At 33.8% G+C, this 13,579-nt stretch overlaps 1 protein-coding gene and 1 long non-coding RNA gene across 2 annotated transcripts in view; one reads left to right on the top strand and one right to left on the bottom strand.

The window, feature by feature from the left end:
- LOC142235815 (uncharacterized) overlaps positions 1 to 13,579 on the top strand; it is a 43,311-nt gene that overhangs the window by 18,005 nt on the left and 11,727 nt on the right. Inside the window, exons 5-6 of the mRNA XM_075307072.1 lie at positions 10,445 to 10,451; positions 13,359 to 13,539. Coding sequence (XP_075163187.1) covers positions 10,445 to 10,451; positions 13,359 to 13,539 — 188 coding nt within the window. The remainder of the gene's footprint in view (positions 1 to 10,444; positions 10,452 to 13,358; positions 13,540 to 13,579) is intronic.
- LOC142234707 (uncharacterized) lies at positions 6,265 to 6,658 on the bottom strand. Its single transcript, XR_012721690.1, has 2 exons — positions 6,523 to 6,658; positions 6,265 to 6,460 (listed from the first exon to the last, which is right to left on the bottom strand). It is a non-coding gene; the product is annotated as an uncharacterized LOC142234707 (long non-coding RNA).

Genomic DNA, 13,579 nt, shown 5'->3' with positions numbered 1-13,579 from the left:
TATACTTGTTTTTTTACTAACATTGTGTTTCATCCCAGGGCGTTAGCCGATTTCAATTTTAATTCTAGAGATTTTGAAGAAGTACAAAAAATTGTTTCCATGGTATCTGGAAACGCAAACCTTTATATAGCTTCAAGCAAATTTGAAGTACACCCTGAAAAAAAAATCGCTTCTGTAACATATACTCCCAAACATATTTTGCTTCAAGCATATACATTTTTGGGTATTGCCCAAACATTTGTATGTTTGATTTCTTCCAATATATAATATGTTTGAAAGCATATTGGTCTAAAAATATAATATGTTTGGGTAGTCTAAGTTCCAAACATTTTGTATTCTTCCATCCAAATTCAATAATGTTGTCTTCCAAAAAACTATATGTTATTATGTGAACATATAATATGTTTGGAGGCATTTTGGACCCAAAAATATTATATGCTGAGAAGAATTTTCTCCCAAAGAATATTGTGCTCAAAATTTTTTTTCTGCCTAATTGTATATTGCCTCACATTTTTTTCACTTCCATGAGTTTTTTTAGTTCTTAGCACCTTTTTCTGTAATACAAACATTGTAGAAGAAATTATTAAATTTTATACTTTTTTTCAATTTTACCTTTTGCCGGACGGGGATTCGAACAGCGGACCACACAGTTTGTAAGCCAGCACACTAACCTCTGGGCTACGTAGCTGTTATGGTCATCAAGAGATAATTATCGTTATAAGTTATATTTATATAGCATAGCTTGCGGCGCCCACGAGCCGATGCAAACATAACATTGTTTAACAACATAACATTGTTAAACATACATTTGTTGGCAGCGTGGAGCAGTGGTTGGTCGTCCGCCTTGCGTGACAGGGGTCCTGGGTTCGATCCCTGCTTCGACCAACACCATTTTTTTTTTTAAATATATTTTTTAACATATATTCCAGATTCGTTCGGAAGTTCCCGAAAAGGTGTTCAGCATTACATACTATTATATTAAATTTTTACTACGAAATTGTAAAGTGTGTTTTATAAAAGACTTAAAGTCAGAAAAGAAAAATGCTTGATATAAACGAAATGGACTGTGTTCAAATCAAATATTATTTTTTTTATTGCAAAAATAAAAATTGTGTAACAAATAAAGGCTTTTGTATACAAGTTTAAAATTTTCGAAGAAATTCAAAAACTCTTACAAAAGAAGAACGTGAATTCGAGTATATAAAAATATTTTTCCATCGAATCCTAAGGTTAACGATAACCATTCAAAAGCACATTATATTTAAATTCTAAACAGTAATTTTACTACAGCACTAAAAAGAGTGCACTGAAAAAATATTGTCGTGAGGCCAAAGAGTTCGTGTCCTTAAAATAAGAATACAACTTTTGCTTAGCTTAGAAGACGCATTTCTCTAATATAAAGTTTTTTCGATGTTCAAAGGTCGATACTTTCAATGAAGTCGTGTTGTCGTTATAATTAAGTGATTTGACTTAAAAATGGGTATCATAACATGAAAGAACAAATTTTTGGACTAAGGTCAACTTGACTTTAATAATTCAGAAAAATTCTTTAACATTAATGAAATGAATGTTGCCTTTTTGCATCTTGACCACAAGGCAAAAATCATTAAAAAATAGGATATGTTCTTCAATACTTTATTTTAAAGACATTTTTTACTTGAAACATAGCATAATTTCTACTGGAAGTCTTGTTTTTAACGGACATTTTATAGCATATCAAAAAAAAACTGAAAAAGCGAAAAATTTAAATGTGCTTCGTAGAGTCAAGTACACAAAACCCCATTTAAAAGAGAATTGTGTCTTAAAAGCATCCTTACTTGTATTCTCCGCTTCTTTGGTTCGGAATCAATACAAAAATTGTTAAAGTGGAGACACAATCTTTGGAACCGGACATGCTTTTTGTTCAGTGTATAGTGCCCTTTCGTTAGTTTTTATGAAGATCCCTTTAATTACCTTTGTTTGAATATTTTGACTTACTCGTCCTACGTTCTGATTTGTTTTGACGAAACAAAAAAATTGTGCCCGTAATGCGAAAATGATAAACAAAACTCATGCTCTTTTTTTCAAATATATTTTTATCTTGGTTCCGAATGAATTTTCTCTCCGAATACTCATTTTAATATTTTACTTAAGGATATACAATTTTTGGCGAAGTCTTATATCACAACATATATATGTTTACTCATAATATGTAAATTTATACTTGTTTATATTCACACGTAGTATTTTTCCTATATTTAATGAAATTTTCTTTGTGTATATATATTTTTAATGCGCCAATTGGTTACTTTCATTATTTTACTTCCAGCATACACTTTGTCTCTCTTTTTTATGGGCTATTTCTAAATTAATATATGTTTGCATCCAAGCATATTATATTTACAAACATTTTATATCCCAAACATAATATGTTCTAACATATTAACATATATGTCCCAAACATATTATGCTAGTTATGAACATTATATGTTTGCACTCAAAAATATTGTGTTTAAAATTTTGAGTTCCAAACATATAATGTTTATACCCAAACATATGAAAAACAGTCTTTTTCGTCCGTGTAGTTGAGAGGGTAATACAAATGTTTGTCTACATAGTGGTGAAGGGTATAATATAGTCGACTCCGCCCGACTTTAGACTTTCCTTACTTGTTTTAATTTAAATTTTCCTTTACAATAATTTAGTAAGAAACTCTCATATATTGGTCCATATGCGCTTGTTGGCTTAGCAAATTCAACTAACTTTGTGAGTATTATTAAATCCTTTCTTATTATATTGATATATGTGGATATTTCATTATTTAAGGCATTTCCTATATTGTGTTTATTTTTGTGTGACTTAATTTTAACATTCAGAGATAGATCATTTATTGCAAATTAGCTTCAATTTTAATTTCGTAACTTTTAATTACACTTTTATCTTGTTATACCCTGCACCATAAGATGGGGGTATATTAACTTTGTCATTCGGTTTGTAACACATCGAAATATTGCTCTAAGACCCCATAAAGTATATATGTTCTGGGTAGATATGACCTCCGGAGCCTCTTGGAAGAGCAAAATTCATCCGATCTGGTTGAAATTTGGAATGTGGTGTTAGTATATGTAGTCAACATTTTATTTCAATAGAAAATTTTGTCAAAATTGTATTTCTATAGAAAATTTTATTTGTTGTTTTGCTTTCAGCTTTATTTCGTCAACATTTTATTTCAATAGAGAATTTTGTCAAAATTTTATTTCAATAGAAAATATTGTCAAAATGTTATTTCTATAGAAAATTTTGTCAACATTTTATTTCTATAGAAAATTTTGGCAAAATTTTATTTCTATAACAAATTTGATCAAAATTTTATTTCTATAGAAAATTTTGTCAAAATTTTATTTCTATAGAAAATTTTGTGAAAATTTTATTTTTATAGAAAATTTTAACAAACTGAATTATATACGTATTTAATTGGCTTTTTTGTTGTGTGTAATTATACCCCGTATGGACGAACTATGGACTAATAATTTAGAAGACGGTATTAAGAAGTTTTAAGATACCTTGCCATCGGCAAGTGTTACCGCAACCCAAGTAATTCGATTCGATGACAGTCTTTAGTAGAAGTCTCTACGCAATCCATGGTGGAAGCTACATAAGATTCGGCCTGGTCGAACTTACGGCCGTATATACTTGTTGTATGTAATTTTTTGGTTATCTAGAAATAATTGTATTGATGTTTAAAAATATGCACCACTAAAGTATTAGTGTTTAATGTTCGAAATTGAAGGTTTGAGCGTGTAGAGTGTCATTAGGGCTGATAAACACCATGGTCGACAAGGCAAGATGGGACAACCGATCGAATATCAATGACACCTAGATATCCATTTTCCGGGTCCGGTTCCGTTTTCTTTTAAATAGTTCTGTCATTATGAGAAGCAAATGTGTATGCTACCATTAAAATTGTATTGTTTGTGTAAGAGGCTGGGATCTAACTTCGGCGACAGGAACACCCCCACTGAGCAAGGTCGGAACATTCGATAGCAACGGTCGGTAGAAGTTAGGATCTACTGTGAGAGCCGTTACAAACTCCATATCACTAAAAAATGCCGGCGATGCTATGTACTAATGTAGGTAAAAACAAGTACATACGGCCGCAAGTTCGGCCACGCTGAATCTTATGTACCCACCACCATGGATTGCGTAGAAACTTCTACGAAAGACTGTGATTTAGTCCATACATGGTATATATTAAACAAAAAAGTTATGTATAGTTAAGTCTACAAATAATTACGAATCGACTTTTTGTACGTAGAGAGGCAGAATTGAAATATGGGGGTCGCTTATATGGGGGCTATATACAATTATGAACTTGATATGGACCAATTTTTGTGTGATTGGGGATCGATTTATCTGAGGGCCATTTATAACTATAGACCGATATGGACCTAGTTAGGCATGGTTGTTAACGACCATATACTAGCACAATGTACCAAATTTCAACTCACTCGGATGAAATTTGCTACTCCAAGAGGTTCCAAAACCAAATCTCGGGATCGGTTTATATGGGGCTATGTACGATTATGGACTGATATGTACCACTTTTGGCATGGTTGTTAAATATCATATACTACTACCACCACCACGATGAATTTTGCTTATCCAAAAGGCACCGGAGGTCAAATCTGGGGATCGGTTTATATGGGAGCTATATATAATTATGGACTGATAGGAACCAATTCCTGCATGGTTGTTGGATACCATATACTAACATCACGTACCAAATTTCAACCGAATGGCAAGCATTTTGCTCTTCCAAGGGGCTCTGGAGGTCAAATCTGGGGATCGGTTTATATGGGGCCTATATATAATTATGGACCGATATCGATCAATTTTTGCATAGGAGTTTGAGGCCATATATTAACACCACATACCAAATTTCAACTGAATCAGATGAATTTTGGTCTTCCAAGAGGTTCCGGAGGTCAAATCTGGTGATCGGTTTATATGGGGGCTATATATAATTATGAACCGATGTGGACCAATTTTTGCATGGTTGCTATAGACCATATACTAACATCACGTACAAAATTTCGGCCGGATCGGATGAAATTTGCTTCTCTTAGCGGCCTCGCAAGCCAAATCGGGGGATCGGTTTATATGGGGGCTATATATAATTATGGACCGATGTCGACCAATTTTTGCATGGTTGTTAGAGACCATATACTAACACCATGTACCAAATTTCAGCCGGATCGGATGAAATTTGCTTCTCTGAGAGGCCTCGCAAGCCAAATCGGGGGATCGGTTTATATGGGGGCTATATATAATTATGGACCGATGTGGACCAATTTCTGCATGGTTGCTAGAGACCGTATACTGACACCACGTACCAAATTTCAGTCGGATCGGATGAAATTTGCTTCTCTTAGGGGCCTCGCAAGCCAAATCGGGGGATCGGTTTATATGGGGGCTATATATAATTATGGACCGATGTGGACCAATTTTTGCATGGTTGTTAGAGACCACATACTAACACCATGTACCAAATTTCAGCCGGATCGGATAAAATTTGCTTCTCTTAGAGGCTCCGCAAGCCAAATCGGGGGATCGGTTTATATGGGGGCTATATATAATTATGGACCGATTTTTGCATGGTTGTTAGAGACCATATATTAACACCACGTATCAAATGTCTGCCGGATCGGATAAAATTTGCTTCTCTTAGAGGCTCTGCAAGCCAAATCGGGGGATCGGTTTATATGGGGGCTATATATAATTATGGACCGATGTGGACCAGTTTTTGCATGGTTGTTAGAGACCATATACTAACACTATGTACCAAATTTCAGGCGGATCGGATAAAATTTGCTTCTCTTAGAGGCTCCGCAAGCCAAATTTTGGGGTCCGTTTATACACCCAGAAAAAAGTGACCCCTTCTTTAAGTTAAAATGAACTCATTGTGAAGAAAGTTGAACTTCGTATGGCGCCAAAGACATTTTTATTTGTTTGAACGATGTGATTTTCGTAGAAATTAGGAATAATGCATTCCATATATTAGTTAACATTTTCCTATATTTATATACCACTATACTACAGAATGAAAAAATTTAACTAATTTGAATTCATATATGGAATAATTTTATTGAAATTTTTTCATTCATTTCGACAAATCTTACACATTTGTGATAAAACTTTTACTTCATAATTAGAACTGCTTACCTTCGTTTTTAAATACAATTTTATTTATTTCTATAAGCAATTTTATCTTCAATAAAAGACATGTTTTATTAATATATTGAATATATTTATTAAGAATCAACAGCATCGAATCTCTTTGAAATATTAGTTTATTATTCCACTATTTCCAATTTCCGTGTGATATTATCAACTGTAAAACGCACTTTTTCTTCTTCTTGTACTTTTCACTTTTAATAAGTTGCTGCCTATCGATTTTGTCCTCCTTTTACAATTTCAATACCTACAAATATAAAAAATCATAAAACATTTTTGTTGCAAAAGGTTAGCGTCACTGAATATTACCTGATAATTGAAGATTCCAAAATGAAGACAAATGAAAGGGTTGTTATTCTGCTGGTGTTTTCTTTCTTTATACACTATCACGAACATTGATAGATTTATTTAAAAAAAACGAAAATTTTTCTCACTAATTTAAAATAACAAATATTTTATATATTTTATATATTTTATTTGTTATTTATTATATTATTTTACCATATTATTTTTTAACAATCTCTCCGTATACCAAAACAACGCGATTCCAACTAAAAAAACAACCGACGCGCAAATATATCGATTACACCCACGCGCAAACACATCGATTACGATGACAGGTATCGATTACAGGTAGACAATAGAAATTTAGGAAAATTTCCTATATTCTAACAAGTGTGTTTCCTTAAGTTTTGAAAGGATTGAATACTTCTTAGTACGAATGAACTAAAATATTTTTCTATGCCAAGTGTTGTTCGTATGTATGAAAAACTTTCTATTATAAAGGAAGTCGCAATTATCATTTTATAAGAAATTTTACTAATTTTGAGAAAACTTGGTTTTAGTTCGGTTTTTGTTTATTTTTACGAATGCTTTGTTATCGGTGAATAAAATTTTCTTTTTCAGTAGTAAATTCTTATACCCAGCGAAGAAAATAGTATGAGTAAAATTCCATGCCTTATTCTAGTTAATGAACTATTCCTAACTGCTTACAGTTTAGGATTTTTTTACTGAAACGAGTAAATTTTATTATTTTTCACAAAAATTTACCTTAATGGAAATAAAATGGATAAACTATATTGATGAAAATTTTTTCCTTTAGTTTCGAAGGCACTTTTTTCTGGGTGTATGGGGGCTATACGTAAAAGTGGACCGATATGGCCCATTTGCAATACCATCCGACCTACAGCAATAACAACTACTTGTGCCAAGGTTCAAGTCGATGGCTTGTTTCGTTCGGAAGTTAGCGTGATTTCAACAGACGGACGGACGGACGGACGGACATGCTCAGATCGACTCAGAATTTCACCACGACCCAGAATATATATACTTTATGGGGTCTTAGAGCAATATTTCGATGCGTTACAAACGGAATGACAAAGTTAATATACCCCCCATCCTATGGTTGTGGGTATAATAAACCAAAATTGGTTTATTATTTTAAAAATAGATTCTTTTTTCCTGTAGTTGGCGACTTTGCATTAAATTAATTGCCTCTCCTCTTATTTTGTAGCAAATAGATCTTTTCCATACAATAAACACCGGGAAGCTCAAGTTACCATCAAATAAAAAACTCAAATTTTAAAATGTTTGATTAAAGTGGTAGCCCACGCAAAAAAATAATTCTTTCCTTCCAAATGATATTTTAGACAAACAAAGATCGTTTCTCATTTGCTGTTTGATTTAAGGAAGTTTATTTGGAAGAAAAGTATATACTTTTTGTGATAAACGTTTATTCTTTTCCAGTATGTAAAAACAATTTGATAAAGATTAACTCAAAAAAAAAAAAAAAAATAATAACAAGTATAAACGGCCGTAAGTTCGGCCAGGCCGAAGCTTATGTACCCTCCATCATGGATTGCGTAGAAACTTCTTCTAAACACTGCCATCCACAAGCGAATTACTTAAGTTGCGGTAACGCTTGCCGATGGCAAGGTATCTTAAAACCTCCTAACACCATCTTCTAAATTGTATGTAAGTCTATACGTGGTATATATTAAATCAAAAAGATCGATCCAATACGTATATAATTCAGTTTGACAAAGTAAAGAGATAAAATTTTAACAAAATTTTCTATAGAAATAAAATTTTCACAAAATTTTATATAGAAATAAACTTTTGACAAAATTTTCTATAAAAATAAAATCTTGGTAGATTATTTTTGGCTCGAGTGGCAACCATGATTATGAACCGAATAAAATTTGAACAAAATTTTCTATAGAAATAAAATTTTGACAATGATGAAAATTTTATTATGAACCGAATAAAATTTTAACAAAATTTTCTCTAGAAATAAAATTTTCTATAGAAATAAAATTTTGACAAAATTTTCTATAGAAATAAAATTTTGACAAAATTTTCTATAGAAATAAAATTTTGATAGACTATTTTTGGCTCTAGTGGCAACCATGATTATGAACCGATATGGACCAATTTTTGTGTGATTGGACCAATTTTGGTATGGTTGTTAGCGACCATATACTAACACCACGTTCCCAATTTGAACCGGATCGGATGAATTTTGCTCCTCCAAGAGGCTCCGGAGGTCAAATCTGGAGAACGTTTTATATGGGGGCTATATATAATTATGGACCGATATGGACCAATTCTGGCACGCTTGTTAAAGATCATATACTAACACCATGTTCCAAATTACAACCGGATTGGGTGAAATTTGCTTCTCTTTGAGGCTTCGCAAGCCAAATCTGGAGATCGGTTTATATGGGTCTATATATAATTATGGAACGATGTGGACCAATTTTTGCATGATTGTTAGAGACCATATACCAACACCATGTACCAAATTTCAGCCGGATCGGATGAACTATGCTTCTCTTAGAGGTTCCACAAGCCAAATCTGGGGATCGGTTTATATGGGGGCTATATATAATTAAGGACCGATATGAACCACTTTTTGCATGGTTGTTAGAGACCATATACTAACACCATGTACCAAATTTCAGCCGGATCGGATGAAATTTGCTTCTCTTTTAGGCTCCGCAAGCCAAATCTGGGGATCGGTTTATATGGGGGCTATATATAATTATGGACCGATGTGGACCAATTTTTGCATGGTTGTTAGAGACCATATACTAACACCATGTACCAAATTTCAACCGGATCGGATGAAATTTGCTTCTCTTTTAGGCTCCGCAAGCCAAATCTGGGGATCGGTTTATATGGGGGCTATATATAATTATGGACCGATGTGGACCAATTTTTGCATGGTTGTTAGAGACCATATACTAACACCATGTACCAAATTTCAGCCGGATCGGATGAAATTTGCTTCTCTTTTAGGCTCCGCAAGCCAAATCTGGGGATCGGTTTATATGGGGGCTATATATAATTATGGACCGATGTGGACCAATTTTAGCATGGTTGTTAGAGACTATATACCAACACCATGTACCAAATTTCAGCCGGATCGGATGAAATATGCTTCTGTTAGAGGCTCCACAAGCCAAATCTGAGGGTCCCTTTATATGGGGGCTATACGTAAAAGTGGACCGATATGGCCCATTTTCAATACCATCCGACCTACATCGATAACAACTACTTGTGCCAAGTTTCAAGTCGATAGCTTGTTTCGTTCGGAAGTTAGCGTGATTTCAACAGACGGACGGACGGACGGACTGACGGACGGACGGACACGCTTAGATCGACTCAGAATTTCACCACGACCCAGAATATATATACTTTATGGGGTCTTAGAGCAATATTTCGATGTGTTACAAACGGAATGACAAAGTTAATATACCCCCATCCTATGATGGAGGGTATAATAATAATAATAATCCTTTCTGGCTAATTGAATTTTCCCTCACATCTTTCTCACTTCCACGAGGTTTTTTAGTTCTTAGCACCTTTTTCTGTAATACAAACAATGTAGAAGAAATTATTTGATTTTAAAATTTTCTAAAATTTTATCTTTCGCCTGGACGGAGAATCGAACCGCGGACCATGCAATTTGTAAGCCAACACACTATCTACTGAGCTATATAGCTGCTATTGTCGTCAATAGACAATTATCCATATAAGTTATATTTATATAGCATAGCTTGCGGCGCCATCGAGCCGATTAAACAAACTTTATTTAACAGAAACATACTGAAAAAAGGCCTATGAAATATAATGTAAACTAAATTAAAGGACAATTTGCACAATGTTAAGGAAAAATTTCTTTAAAATAATGAAAGCTTAATTAAAAGAATTGTCAATATATTTGTAGATTTAACGTAAGCAAGAACCTTATATGGCGGGAGATCAATATTTTTTTGTTTTACAAACAAAATGACAAAATTAGTATACCCCCATCCCATGCCTAGAGAACTCGCCAATTGTGGGAACTTTCCATTATTTCTTTGGCAGTGTGGGAATCTGCAAGAACTTTACCCTAATATGGGAGGTTAATTGCACTCAACGATTTAATCGTATTTAGTATTTTAATATTACGTCTAGATTAGCTTGTTATCGTTTTGACTTCTAGTGAATGTTGTTATTTTTGTATTTTTTATCAGCATTTCCACTTACCCCACCTTATCGATTGTATTTGTTATGGTTTAGATTAGAGATGAGTAGGTGAAAAAATATAAGAGGATTCATGACGCGTTGTTGCAACTCGAGCCAAACATAAGCTACCAAAAATTCGAAAGAATTTGTACCATAAAACAATCAAATAAATAAAGTTTATTTTGCAGTAATTGATCGAACTTTTGTGGTTATTATTAAAAAAATTGTTTCTTCGAAAGAAATGTTTTAATATTTTATTTTGGAGGTTTATTATTTTATGATCACTTCCAATAGCGACAATTTATTTGGGTGTATAAATACCCTATGAATTGTAAACGTGTCGAAGTTTTAACTATTTTTGGATTGTACCAACAAGGAGACGAGATAGACACATGGTGTCATTGGCAAAAATGCTCAGGGTGGGCTCCTGAGTCGATATAGCCATGTTCGTCTGTCCGTCCGTGAAAACATTTTTGTAATTAAAGTCTAGGTCGCAGTTTTAGTCCAATAGACTTCAAAATTGGTACAAGTATGTGTTTTGACTCAGAATAGATCCCTATTGATTTTGGAAGAAATCGGTTCAGATTTAGATATAGCTCCCATATATATATATTTCGCCCGATATGGACTTATATGACCCCAGAAGCCAGAGTTTTGGCCCAATTTGGTTGAAATTTTGCACTAGGAGTACAATTAGTAATATAGTCATGTGTGCCAAATTTGATTGAAATCGGTTCAGATTGAGATATAGCTCCCATATATATGTTTTTCTGATTTCGAAAAAAATAGTCAAAATACCAACATTTTCCTTGTAAAATCGCCACTGCTTAGTCGAAAAGTTAAAAAATGACTCTAATTTTCCTAAACTTCTAATACATATATATCGAGCGATAAATCATAAATAAACTTTTGCGAAGTTTCCTTAAAATTGCTTCAGATTTAAATGTTTCCCATATTTTTATACCCTTCACCACTACTGTGGTACAGGGTAAAATAAGTTTGTACATTTGTATGTACCGCCAAGAAATAATTGTCATAGACCCATCTTTTAGTATACCGATCGGCTTAGAATTAAATTCTGAGTCGATTTAGCGATGTCCGTCTGTCTGTATGTCCGTCCGTCTGTCTGTATATGTAATTTTGTGCACAAAGTGCAGCTCGCAATTTAAGTCCGATCGTCCTCAAATTTGGCATAGGACCGTTTCTTGGGACAGAGACAGTCGCTATTGGTTTTAGAAAAAATCGGTTCAGATTTAGATATAGCTGCCATATATATCTTTCGTCCGATTTAGACTCATATGACCACAGAGGCCAAAGTTTACTACCGATCTTCGTGAAATTTTGCAAAGAGGGTAGAATTCACATTCTACCAGTGCTTGGTAAATTTGATTGAAATCGGTTCAAATTTAGATATAGCTCCCATATATATCTTTCGTCCGATTTGAACTTATATGGCCACAAAAGCCAGAGTTTTGCCGTGATTTGCTTCAAATTTTGCACAAGGGGTTCGTTTAATAGTATCGTTAAGTGTGTCAAATTTTGTTAAAATCGGTTTAGATTTAGATATAGCTAACATATATATCTTTCGCCCGATTTGGACTTATATGGTCTCAAAAGCCAGAATTTTGCCCAGACTTACTTCAAATTTTGCACAAGCGGTACTTTTAACGATACTATTGTATGTGCCAAATATGGTCACAATCGATTCAGATTTAGATATAGCTCCCATATATATCTTTCGTCCGATTTGAACTTATATGGCCTTAAAATCCAGGGTTTTGCTGTAATTTGCTTCAAATTTCGCACAAGGAGTACGTTTAGTAGTATCGGTAATTGTGCCAAATTTGGTTGAAATCGGTTCAGATTTAGATATGGTTCCCATATATATCTTCTGTCCGATTTGCACTCATATGACCAGGTGGGGCCAAAGTTGTACTCCCATTTACGTGAAATTTCGCATAGATAGAAGAATTATTATTCTAACTATATGTCAAATTTAGTCAAAATCGGTTCAGACGTACACAGAGTTGGGGACTGTTACACATTTTAGACCCATTTTCAATGGAAGTTTCCTCCAATTAACTGGATAGCGTTAGCCGATTTAGATTTTAATTCCAAAGATTTTGTAGAAGTAAAAAAATGTTCTCCTTTATATAGCTTCCAGCAAATGTGAAGTAGTTGAGATGGTAACACAAGTTTTGGCCTACATAGGGGTGTGAAGGGTATAATATAGTCGGCCCCGCCCGACTTTAGACTTTACTTACTTGTTTTTTACTAACAATGTGTTCCACCCTAGTACATTAGCCGACATAAATTTTGAGTCTATAGATTTTCTAGAAGTCTATCAAATTCTTTCCAGATCGAGTGATATTTAATATATGTATTTGGGACAAACCTTTATATATAGCCCCCTACACATTTGACGGATGTGATATGCTATCGAAATTTAAATCTACAAAGTGGTGCAGGGTGCAGACTTTCCTTACTTGTTTTTTTCTGAGCTTGAGTAAAACTCTACTCACGCTCACATCACTAATGCAAACATACATTTAATAAATTTAACAAAAACAAAATTATGTTCTAAAGCTGATTAAACTCCAAACGACAACTGTATCAATGAAAACATGAATTAGTGCGGCAAAAAGAACTGGACAATGTACATCTTGAGTTTATTTGTGATAGGCCTTTGTGTGGCAGGCTATTGGTTTCATGTGTCCAAGAAACCAATGCGCGATGCTGTCAAAAATATCGCGGGCCCTTTACATATCCCATTGCTGGGTTCGGTACATTTCGTACTTGGCATAACACCTCAAAGTAAGTAGTAAATATGATCATGACTTACTACTAAGAATAC

Source organism: Haematobia irritans, chromosome 4 (assembly GCF_050003625.1).
Source record: "Haematobia irritans isolate KBUSLIRL chromosome 4, ASM5000362v1, whole genome shotgun sequence".
NCBI classification, from domain to species: Eukaryota; Metazoa; Arthropoda; class Insecta; order Diptera; family Muscidae; genus Haematobia; species Haematobia irritans.
Note: the sequence above shows the minus strand (reverse complement) of the source record. Positions and strands in the feature narration are given on the sequence as shown.